This window comes from Poromitra crassiceps, assembly GCF_964638095.1.
Source record: "Poromitra crassiceps genome assembly, chromosome: 14".
Classification (NCBI taxonomy): Eukaryota; Metazoa; Chordata; class Actinopteri; order Beryciformes; family Melamphaidae; genus Poromitra; species Poromitra crassiceps.
In genome coordinates this window covers 14,651,352-14,664,186 of record NC_139633.1, presented here as the reverse complement: position 1 = coordinate 14,664,186, position 12,835 = coordinate 14,651,352, and the positions used below count along the sequence as shown (strand labels likewise).

The 12,835-nt window shown below is 40.8% G+C and overlaps 1 protein-coding gene across 1 annotated transcript; it reads left to right on the top strand.

Annotated features, from left to right (window-relative positions):
* Positions 1 to 4,957: 4,957 nt before the first annotated feature.
* LOC310789024 (globoside alpha-1,3-N-acetylgalactosaminyltransferase 1-like) lies at positions 4,958 to 12,727 on the top strand (the record flags this gene model as incomplete). Its single annotated transcript, XM_083650630.1, has 9 exons — positions 4,958 to 4,974; positions 6,031 to 6,063; positions 7,385 to 7,519; positions 7,756 to 7,864; positions 8,652 to 8,765; positions 10,992 to 11,108; positions 11,772 to 11,905; positions 12,224 to 12,301; positions 12,580 to 12,727. The coding sequence occupies 9 exons, from the start codon at positions 4,958 to 4,960 to the stop codon at positions 12,725 to 12,727; spliced, it is 885 nt and encodes a 294-aa protein (XP_083506756.1).
* Positions 12,728 to 12,835: the final 108 nt, after the last annotated feature.

Genomic DNA, 12,835 nt, shown 5'->3' with positions numbered 1-12,835 from the left:
AGTTGTATTAGTACATTGTAGTGATGATGCGCGGGTCAGGGTTTTTTAAGGCCCCAACCCAACCCATCATTGGAGCCAGCCCGCCCCGCCCAGCCCGAATATCTGAAAATTCCGAACCCAGCCCAACCCAGCAGCCCGCAACGGCCAATTTAATGTAATATGTCTCCGGACTCAGGAGGAGCACAGCAGAGCTTCCAATGTGTGAAAAGTAGCTAATAACTCTGTCTCTCTCGAGTAGCCTACAAAGCAACATGTTAGCAGCCCACTTTTACCTGTATGATCACAGTTGAAGTGTGAGAAAATAAATCCAGTCGGATACAACTTTGGTTTTGAGTCTTTCTCCCGCACTTCCACAATAGGTTAATAATTTAATACTGCAAAAAAGTCTTCAATGTTTTAGGGCCCCTGTCAGCCAAGGGCCCTTGGAATCGTCCACAGTTTCCACAATACTACGCCAGTGGGCATCAGCGCTCAACATAAATCAAGTGTAAACTCATCACCCCATCCTCAATAGCCGTTGGTAATGACGTCACTGCCGAGGCTATGACGTGGCAGTACATATAGCCATGGTCAGCGTGTCATCATCCTCTTTCCCTGATCCTTCACCTCCCAGAAGCTCGTGCCTGCCTCAGCTCAGCTCTCTTCTGCTCGTTTAAGTTGTAATTTCTTCTCTCCTCTGTTAATCTTTTATTATAATTCCATATAATTGATTGTATGGATTGATCAATCAATAAATTGATTGGACCAAACGTTAATATGTTGCGCTACTTGTCAAGGACTTGGCTAAATAGGGTTAATATGTTGCGCTACTTGTCAAGGACTTGGCTAAATAGGTCTATCATCCCTGCTTTTTTTCTCTTCCTCCTGGGGTAAGACTTTTAACTATTAATAATTACACTTTATTCATATCGTGTTTATCAGTGTTTTTATTCTGAAGAGACAGCTGAAACCATTAAACAACAGCAACAATTAGTACAGTACATTTTAGAATATTTTAATAAAACAATAGATGCTGTGTGGTTGATGCATGTAATCAAAATAACTTATAATATTCATCAGTTTGTGTTATTTCTTAAAAGAAAAATCATTCAGAAAAATCAGTCATGTTACCTCATATCACAATATAGGCATCAGCGCTCAACATAAGTCAAGTGTAATCCAAGTGTGACGTCCGTTATGACGTGTGTCTACTGAGTCATTGCCCCATCCTCAATAGCCAATCAGCCCCTGTCAATATGTCAATATGACGTCACTGCAGAGGCTATGACGTGGCAGTACATATAGCCATGGTCAGCGTGTTTCCCTGAGCCATCTGTAATCGCGGGTCCTGCTTGACCATCATTCTCAGCATGTCCACGTTCGAGGAGCATAAAGCAATATAGCACTCGAGCAGCGTGTGTTGTGGTGGCATATATTCCGCTGATCAGAAGCTCGTGCCTCAGCTCAGCTCTCTTCTGCTCGTTTAAGTTGTAATTTCTTCTCTCTGTTAATCTTTTATTATAATTCCATATAATTGATTGTATGGATTGATCAATCAATAAATTGATTGGACCAAACGTTAATATGTTGCGCTACTTGTCAAGGACTTGGCTAAATAGGGTTAATATGTTGCGCTACTTGTCAAGGACTTGGCTAAATAGGTCTATCATCCCTGCTTTTTTTCTCTTCCTCCTGGGGTAAGACTTTTAACTATTAATATTTAATAATATTAGAAATTACACTTTATTCATATCGTGTTTATCAGTGTTTTTATTCTGAAGAGACAGCTGAAACCATTAAACAACAGCAACAATTAGTACAGTACATTTTAGAATATTTTAATAAAACAATAGATGCTGTGTGGTTGATGCATGTAATCAAAATAACTTATAATATTCATCAGTTTGTGTTATTTCTTAAAAGAAAAATCATTCAGAAAAATCAGTCATGTTACCTCATATCACAATATAGGCATCAGCGCTCAACATAAATCAAGTGTAATCCAAGTGTGACGTCCGTTATGACGTGTGTCTACTGAGTCATTGCCCCATCCTCAATAGCCAATCAGCCCCTGTCAATATGACGTCACTGCAGAGGCTATGACGTGGCAGTACATATAGCCATGGTCAGCGTGTTTCCCTGAGCCATCTGTAATCGCGGGTCCTGCTTGACCATCATTCTCAGCATGTCCACGTCCGAGGCGCATAAAGCAATGCATGAGAGCTAGTGTGTTGTGGCAAATATATCCCGCTGATCAACTGATCAGCGGGATATATGCCACAACACACGCTGCTCGAGTGCTATATTGCTTTTATAAAACGGTTTCCAAGTATGATAATATAAATATAATAATAATACTATAAGTCCGACTGGCATGGTATTCTGATAGAGTCAGTTGAAACACTACTGTAAGGCGGGACCTCTAGCAAGAAGATAGACGTGCGGGTGATTTGATTGGATCGTTCTGGAGACTGAAGTTGACATTGGCCAATCCTGGGCTTGCTGAGAAGCTGAGAGCTTTCTGGAAACCCCGACAGGCAGCTCGAGCGCAGGGCTGCATTCTCAGCGCTTGCTGAGAAGCTGAGTGCTTTCTGCAAAGCCCGACACCAACTAACGTTAGGGGGTTAAATGCGGGGTTAACAGCCTTTTTTTTGCAAAGAAGACATTAGCCCGCATCTATTCTTGTACAAAACATAATTTTCTGCGAAGTATTAGTAAAGTTATAAGCGAAGATCGATTCACAAGGATCTGACAGCTGTCTCCGCCATTTGTTTTTTTTGAGGTAACCAAAGGCTTTTAGTAAGAGAGTTGCCATGGCAACCAATAACCCATGGCCATGGGTTATTGGAGTGGGTTATTGGATTTATACAATGGCTGTGAACCAATCAGATTGCTTGATTTGAGAGAGCCGTTTTATAAATATATACATACCGGTATATATATATGGGCTATTTACCGGCCCAGTAAAAACAGATGTAATCATCTCTTAAATACATAACATATTGTCATATATTTTTAGCAATCAAATCTTAATTTTAAATAAAAAAAATTTGGCGTTTATTTCAAAAACAATCATCTAACTATTCACTAAAGTTATAATCCCAGCAGTAGTAATGCTCCGAAGTAAGCCAGGTGCAGCAGTAGTAGTAGTAGTAGTATATATATATATATATATATATATATATGCTTTTGCTGATGTTAAGGGAAAGGCCACTGCTGAGCTATGAAAAAGCAGCATTTTGTGGTTAAACATCGACTGAAAAAAGTTCTTTATTGGTTAGCCTTGTGACCTGAGTGAAACCACGTTTGTAGAAGTGTAAACACTGTTCTGCCATGTGAGGAAGTCAGAATGAACAGCAAACATATTTTGGCTCAAATTAGACAAGGTGCTGAATGCTATCAGAATATGGAATCCATCTCAGCTTAATTGAAACACGCAAAATAACTTGCTTTAACGAATTTCATTTGTTTATTGTCCAATATCACTTCCCAAATTAAGTGCTGTAACGAATTCCGTTTATTTATTGTCAAATAACATTTCCATGAGGCTGTTCTTATCAGCAGACCGATCACATGTAATGAACACGGCATTTCATATGAAGTTTTTATCTTAAATTATAATGTTTGTTAACATGAATTCATTCTTTTTCTTTAATCCTATAATAAGAATGAGAATAATTATTGATATCAGCAAATAAGACACTACAGCATCAAATTAGCAACCCATAGATTTATTTAAAAATAAAAAAATAAAAATGGCGATTTCCCGGGAAATTTTTCTTCATTTCCCGTTTCCCACTATGCCTCATTTTCGGGAGAAATATTCAACCCTAGTGCCTATGAACAGACAGGCAGGCAGTTACTGGTGGCTAATCACAGTAAAGGGCTTCAAAGTGTCCAAGCCAGTCCTTATGCATATCAGGGTAGCCTGGGTAGGTCAATCATCAATTTTTGACCTTTTCACCTTTCCATGACCCAGATGGCAACCTTATAGTTATGCTGGTTGTTCTCAGGTTAACCTCTGGCTGTGTGTCTTCACAGGGGCATCTACATCTACTCAGGATATAATGTCACATCCCTACTATGGTAAGGTCTACTTTCTGCTTGGGTTTTGTGAGAGATATACATACGAGGACAGCTCATTTCAAATGCATGAAACAAGACATGAAGCTTTTTAGTCAAGAGATGCGACAATGGCAGTAGATTCTGAATTTTACCAGACATTTTAACTCGTTGGCAACTCAAGAAGGTTTATTAATAGAATAAAACTAGATGGTAGAAGTGATCATATAAAAAAACATTTGGGAAATATGATGCATGCTATCATACAGCCTGGAATGTAGACCATGGTACATACTCCCATGGTCCTGCAAACACATTGGAATGCCAGTAAGTGTTTTAGCCATAGATACAGCCGGTCTGTGTGGGAACGCCCACAATCCATCACTTCCGTTTCGGGCCGTGGGGGAAAAGGAAAAAACATTGGACTCAGAGTTGTAGCAGGGGCGGTAAAGGCACCTTAATGCTGCTTGTTTCCGCTATTCAACCACAAAAAGAAGACATGACACCACCTCTTTGATCATAGCATGCGAGTTTAAGGTTTAGAAACTGGCTGACAGAAAGGTGTAATAGCTATGATGCGGCATCGCCTGAATGTATTCATTCTTAGTGCAAGCTTTCTCTAGATCTTATTTTAGGAATCATTTATTTTTTCCTACACTAGCACTAGGGTTCATCTTACATTTATAATATGGCGGATTACATACAATGAGCGCTAAAGCGCGCTCACTTCTAGCGCTGCGCTAAGCGCGCTCACTTCTAGCGCTGCGCTTTGCGCGCCGTTCTGAAGGTGCGCGGTTGAGCAATCGGTGTCCCACACGAACACTGCCCTATTATATTATTATAGTATCATCCCCAACATAAATTGGAGCTTGGGCTCTGTCTGTCCCTGTCCCACTGTGATTGTCCCACTACGTGCATGCGTTTCAAAACCAGGTATGTTTACTGTGTGTTTTCCTTTGCAGTTCTTGTGATGACTGTGAGTGTGAACCCGTGACCGCGAACAAACTTGAGCCAGAGGTGAAATATGTAATTACCACAAAAGATGGCTCACACAATCACAGCTGGATGATTGGCGAGCTAAAAATGCAAAATGGGTGAGTTATGTGTTTTTGTTCTTCTATTCTACATTCTATACAACATCCATACAATCTCAGCTGCACTTTTAGAGGGCTATTATTAAATAATCTATTATCAGGGTTGGGGAGTAATGGAATACATAAAAAAAAGTATTTAAAATACAAAATATGAGGAACTGTATCCCATTACAGTTACAGTTTAAATTGGTGGTATTCTGAATACAGTTACTGTCTTTAAAAATAGGGGATTACTTTATTTGTTTGTTTAGTTTTATTTGCTCTCATATGAGGCACGCATTTCCCATAAACAGATTTATGCGCGCGCAGTGCACCTGTAACACCACAAGACAATAGCCATGTTGGAGGAGACACACAGCCAGGACACTCTCAGGAACGCGTTTTTGACATGGAAATATAAAGAAAGAACATTATTTTACTTACAAACATGAGGAAGAAAGTTGCGACCACCAGACAAATGACTCAGAAAGATGATTTAGAAGTATTCCAAAAGTAATCCAACGTATTTAGAATAAAGGTACTTGAGTAATCTAATGGAATATGTTACAAAATGACATTTTAGGGCATGTATTCAGTAATGTGTTCTGTAGTGGAATACATTTTAAAAGTAACTCTCCCAACACTCTATTGTAGGACCAGTAGTATTGCAAAAGCATCAGCAGCATACACAAGCCCCCCCCCCCCCACACACACACACACACACACACACACACCCCACCCTGAAAGAGAAAACACACATCACACACACATTACCCCCCTCCCTCACCTGAAAAAGTAATGAAAAAAGTAATGATTCAATACAGACAATGGCATTACACAAATAATAATAATAATATATAGAAATAATAAATAATAATTGATATAATAAATAATATATTTTGCTTTTGTTTTTCAGAGTGAAATATCCTCAGCCTAGCACACAGCGAGGGTAAGTGACCCATATTCATGGTTATGGTTATATTTAAGGTCTTGAGTATCGGGGTCATGATTTCTGGAAAGAGACATTGCTGTTGAGTTTTTCAAATGTATTTCTTTGGCACTTTGACCACCACAAGCCGAGTGTCATCCAGTTCCATTGTATTGGAGAGAAGGCAGAAACTCTGCGGCCGATATCTCCAAAACGCAGGCAACTAACATAAAACGATATAGATGGATAAATAGCACTACAGGTGAGAGGGAAAATATTTATTTTGGATTTTCGGCCGGTGAGCTGTTCCTTTAAGATGAGCTGCTCTGTGTAGAGTAGACAATACATGAAATACCTAATTTGTATGTACAATCACTGATCACTTAATTAGAAACACCATACCAGTACTGGGTCTGTATCACCTTTCAGCTAAATGTCAACTGGCTACCGAAGGAAGTGTCCTCCGCCTCCAGGTTTCATGTGTTGCATTCTGAGATGCTTTTCTGCGTACTACAGTAAAGCAGTTATCTGAGTTAGCCTTTCTGTCAGATCCAACCAGCCTGGCCATTCTCCTCTGACCTCTCATCAACACAACATCTCCATCTGCAGAACTGCTGCTGCTCACTGGATGTTCCCCCCCTCCCACACCATTCTGTGTCAACTCTAGAGACTGTTATATGTGAAAATCTCAGGAGATCATCAGCAGTTTGACAAAATACTCGAACCAGCGTGGCACCAATTATGGTCAAACGTCATTCTGACATGTGAACATTAGCTGAAGCTGCTGACCTGTATCTGCATGATCGTATGCATTGCACTGCTACCATGTGATTGGCTGATTGGATATTTGCATGAGGTGCATAAGGTGCTTAGTGAGTGTATATTTGCATGATGCGCCATCTTTGTTGACACATGCGGGGTGCCAGTCTATTGCATGGCTTTTTAAGCCTTTCCACATGAACAGAATGCAAAAGGTTTCTTCCATCTGTGTGCGTATGTCTGTGTATGTCTGTGTTTTGTTGAAGCTTGAGAGACTAAGTGGAAAAACCACAGAGGGCTTTTAAGATGACTAGTTTTATGGGGGGGAATAGCATGATCCTTCCACGCGCTACATCCTGTCGGTGCAACCCCTCGCTGTCAGGTGAAAAGAAGCGGTTGGTGACTGCACATGTATCAGAGAAAGCATGTGCTAGTCTACGGCTTGCCCCAGGTCGGCAGAGGGGGTGGAGCAATGACCCGGACAGCAGAGGGAATTGGGGAGAAAGAAAAACATAGAAATTTAACATAGAGCTGATTTTGCCAAAACATTGATTGAAGTCAACCATATTTTTCCTCACTCCAGACGGACTGATGTGAACTCAGTGACAAACTGGAATGCTCCTCTGGTCTGGGAGGGAACCTTCGATCCAGTGGTTATTGATGCAATCTACAAGAGAATGGACCCCAGAATTGCTGTCGTAGTGTTTGCTGTCGGCAAGTAAGTATAGGACTCTCTCCTCTCCTCTCCTCTCCTCTCCTCTCCTCTCCTCTCCTCTCCTCTCCTCTCCTCTCCTCTCCTCTCCTCTCCTCTCCTCTCCACTCCTCTCCACTCCTCTCCTCTCCACTCCTGTTCTGCGCTGCCCCCTCCTCTCCTCTGTCTGCCCATCTGTCTCTATGAGTATATTGGTATAATCCATTTACCTGGCTCTTCTGTCTTGTCTTGATCTGTACCAGATACACCCGTTTCCTACAGGGCTTCCTGGAGACAGGTGAAAAGTACTTCCTCGTTGGCTTCAGGGTCACCTACTACATCTTCACAGACAATGAAGCACAGGTTCCTAAGGTGGGTGGTTGTTTATTATGATCGGCACTACTTATTAGACTATTACTACTATTATTATTACATTAACAATGTTAATTGCCCTGCTGCTACCAGCCTGCTACTGTCAGTTGCTTTAAAAGCACCAGTGGTCTCAGTTTAATGTAGCCTGCCCTATGTAAAGGATATAATTGGCTCATTTTAACACACATTTCTGAAGAAATCACTCTTCACAATCTCAATAGAGCAGTGGCCTTTGTGCCCTGGGCCCCTGGCATGTGGCCTTGTGCCGTAATTTTTTTTTTTTTTCCTGTGATGTGCTACAATGATGAGACTTGCAATCTTGGTTTATAGCCTAAACAGACAAAAAGAAAAACATAAACACAATATAGTTAGTATTTTACCATTAAAGTCACAATGAAATGGAGAAAAACTTGCCAGCCAGTTTGCCATTATCATAACAGTAAATGCAAAAAAAAAGTTTCCCATATTTTTACATCTTTTTTTATAACATTCTGCTACACGTATTTTTTAACCTTTGAATCCTTTGATGAGTGGCTCTGCACGTTGTATCCTCCTGCCACACCATTGTTTCCGTGTGACTTTAGTTGTTTATATATTTATTGTGCTATTCTACTGTCAGGGTTCCCACACTTTCTTAAACATCAAATTCAATGACTTTGTAAGAGGTTTCCAGGGCCAATTCCTTCAAATTCAAGCACCCAACATGGGCACATGCATTTTATTGGCATTCTGTCATTGTTTCTGACATTTGTTATTCATTATTATTTATTGTTGTTATTATGGTCAGATTGCATTGGGCAAGGGCCGGAAGATCTCAGTCGTCAATGTCCCCAGTGCCAACCGCTGGCAGGATGTGGTGCTTGGCAGGATGAAATGGGCCACCATCACCATCGACAAACAGGTAGGAAGTAATACTTTAACATAACACGCTGAAGAAGACAAACAGGTAGGAAGTAATACTTTAACATAACACGCTGAAGAAGACAAACAGGTAGGAAGTAATACTTTAACATAACACGCTGAAGAAGGCCATTAGGCTGAAACGTTCGTGTCTGTGTACCTGGTGAAACTGGAATAAACACAAAGAAAGGAAATTTTGTGTGCTGGCTCTCCTTCTCCTTCAAGGAAGTAATACTTGACACCAACATGAAACTAATGGTTTTACGAACTTACCACTGACTGTGGCTAATGCTTTCACAATTTCACCAGCCAATTTGATTTGCTGTTGTAGTAACTGGGGCAGTGGTGGCCCAATGGTTAGAGAAGCGAGCTTGTGACCGGAAGGTCGTCGGTTCAATCCCCGCGACCGGCAGGATAAATCTTGATGGGGAAGGTGAAAAGGCAGCGCCTGCCCCTCCCTCATTACCACCACCGAGGTGCCCTTGAGCAAGGTCCCCAGCCCCAACCGCTCCAGCGAAGCTGCTCAGTGGCCAGCAGCTCAGACTGTGGTTGTACTGGTGCAGCTTCCAGGTGTGAATGTGAACAGGGCACTCCTGAAAAAGAGAGCATTGCTCTCAGTGAGACATCCCCTCTATAAATAAAGCTTTAAAAAAATTAATAATAATAATAATGTGCTTTTCAGTCACAGTATGCTGTTATAAGCACTGCACCTTTTGTAATACCCTCATTTCCATCTTATGATCTTCTCCCAATGCTAGTGTTAGCTCCCTACCTATCAGAAAGCAGCAAGCCATCTATTGACAGGATCTTGTCTGCTTCCTTATTTTTTGGACCAGTAGCATCCAGTCAGTCAACAGTATTTAAACAAAGTCAATTTGTTCTTGCCCTAAAGCCTAAAGCCTTGTGTGAGTGGCCCAATGCTTTAGTTCAGACTGCCATCGGGTCAACAAATAGTTAAAGGAGATGAAACATTAAAGGAAGTAGTTAAACATTGCTTGTGGAAAGGCCATAACAAGAAGGCTCATTAGGCGTTACAGTACTAGCAACCGAAAGACGCATGTTTTTACTACTTGAATGGTTTGTGGCCATATAATACTGACAAAGATGACGGGTTTATGAGAAACCAGACGGAAAGGCTACAGACTGCAAGCTTTAAGTTTGATCATTGACTGAAAAGACATTTTATAGTTTGCCCGACTGCCGACTTTGTTGTGCAGTCCTTAATAAATGAATCTGAATCTGAATCTGAATCTTACGAAGATGGCAATTGTCCATGAGATACAGCTCATTGCCCGTTATATCAACTGTCTGAAAAGAACAGGTGTCAACAACTATAAAGACAACCTTTGATATCAATTATTATCAATTTGATATCAATTATTATGACTCGCTGCCAGAGGACAAGATTTCCTGTTAAAAGGAAGCTAATCATTAAAATGAAACAACCATTCATTGCATTATAGGTAGCCATAAATGACTCCCCCCCCCCCCCCCCCCCCCTCCAAATATAGGTTATAGCAATGCAATGAAATAGTTTGCCCTCGTATAGTCTGTGTAATCAAGATGGTTGTATCTTATGATATTGAGCTCAGGTTCATAGTACATTTTGCACTACATGCAGTCCTTGGCAGTGTCCAAGTCAATAGGATTATAAAAAGTAGTTTGGATTATGTCCCCACACATGTCCATTATTAACTTATGATATACACCTGGACCGTTCTTGAACTAACCACTCTTCTAAAAAAATAAACAATTAATAAATGCTGCTTATTTCTTCAAGTATTATAAAAAGTCTTAGCTGATGCAGACTGTGTTGCACAGTTGATTGTAATGCAATGTATTATTTCTGTTCAAATCAAGAGATGAATGCTTTACTGTTTTTCTTATTGCTTTTACTCATTACCATAAATCTACATAACAAGTGCCTACCCACCCCTCAATCCTGACTCTCTACTACCTTTGAATGAGTGACTGACTGAGTTAGTGAGTGACTTTCCCATCTTATGGGGGTGGGGCCACTGTCCCAGCGCCATGGTAAAAAATCTCTTACAAAAGTTACTTAAATAAGATTGCGGAGATCTACTGATTATTTCCCCTTGATTTTATACATGACAGACTTGATGACACATTGATATTGACACTACTTATTCAGCTTCCAAAAACATGTTCTCCCACTATTCTCTGCTCCTTTCATGCTGCCTCCTCTCCACTGCTCTCCTGTTCTCAGATCCGTCACGAAGCAGACTATCTCTTCATGATGGACATTGACAGCGTCTTCTACAACCGTTTTGGAGCAGAGTCTCTTAGCCGTCTGTCCGCTGTGCTTCACCGTGGCTACTACAAGGTTTTACTCCTTCTCCTATATTCATACTTAAGTTAATGAAAGTATTTTGTCTCTTCAACCTCTCCTGCATTCTTTCTTCTTCTTCGTCTCTTTCTTATCCTAATATTATTATTACAGCCACAACAGTCATGTTTTCATAAATTGTGTATTGTGTTCAGAAATTTACAGATTTTATGTTTTTGATAACATGGTTGTCATCTCTGTCTGTGATAGTATTGATGCTTTTCATAGAGCTGATCAATACTTACATACATACATACATACGTAACCGAGTTGAATACGTAGCGAGTGGATTGGTTAAACTCACTCCCTCGATATAAAGGCATGTTAATCAGCTCCACCAAGGGAGCTAGCTCTCTTGGCGTTGCGGTTAACATGTCGGACTCCCAAGCCGAAGGTCGGCGGTTCGTACCCACCCCTGGACAAGCCCTTAACATGGGTTGCTGCAAGTACCACCTACACAACGCCGTTACACATACATACTGTACATACATACATACAAACATACATACATACATCAATACTTTTGATTTATTTTTTATTGAATAGTTTTAGATTATTTTATTTATTTATTAAAACATTTATTTTGTGATTCTGTTTAGTAAAACATGGCACTGCCCAATATTTTGGCATTTGTTTCACTATTTTTTTACTCCGTCTCAGAACACTAACAGGGATGCCTTTCCTTACGAGCGCCGGCGTCGGTCCCAGGCCTACATCCCCACTGGTGAAGGAGACTACTACTACACTGCAGCAGTCTGGGGTGGATACCTGGAAGACATGTACAAACTAGTCAGGTAACAACAACAAATCCTCTGTCTTATGATCATTTTATTCTATTTCTGATGTGATGGATGGAAGATGAGAGAACGGGCTGATGACATGGTGGACAATGTGCATGTACTGTCTTCAGAAATCTACATTAGGCTGTACCTGTGCTTTTCAAAGTGGGGGTGCTAGGAGTCCTCGGTAAATTATTGGAAAATGAAGAAATGGCCACCAACTATCATGGATGATAGCGGTGGCCATGGTCGGTGGCGACCATGTACTATCAAACTAATACTACTTGGTGAGTAAATATTTTAGAGCTCCTTCTACCTCTTGTCGTTCCTCAGGTACTGTTATGACCAGTCACAGGTGGATGCCAAGAACAAGATTGAGGCTGTGTGGCAGGAAGAGAGTCATCTTAACAAGTACAGTCTGACAATTAATTCCCTCATGTTTAAAGCTTGTCTCACCCCCCAAAAATTGTATCCCTTTCTTTGTTGTTTTGTCATTATGGATGCACATATTGCCTCGTTTGGGTTTGATCCCTCACATTTTCTTTCTATTTTAGAGTCCGAATGGTCATTTCTTTTGTCATTATTTTCTATTTGTCTTTTTCTGTATCTTCCGGTTTTTGTGACATATATTATATTGTATTCTCTCTCTCTCTCTCTCTCTCTCTCTCACACACACACACATCTTGTAGGTACCTGTTATACAACAAACCAACCAAGGTCCTGTCACCAGAGTATCTGTGGTCAAACTATGACAAGCAACCATCGGACATCAAAGTCATCAGGATCTCCCAGCTGGTCAAGAACTATGCAGAGGTCCGGCCCAATGGTGGACATTGAAGTCAATGATAACCAGGACGTAAAAATACCTTTCTGATCAACCAAAGTAATTTCTCAACACTAGGCTGTGAAAAAGGGAGATTTTCTGACCCCCCCCCCCCCCCACAC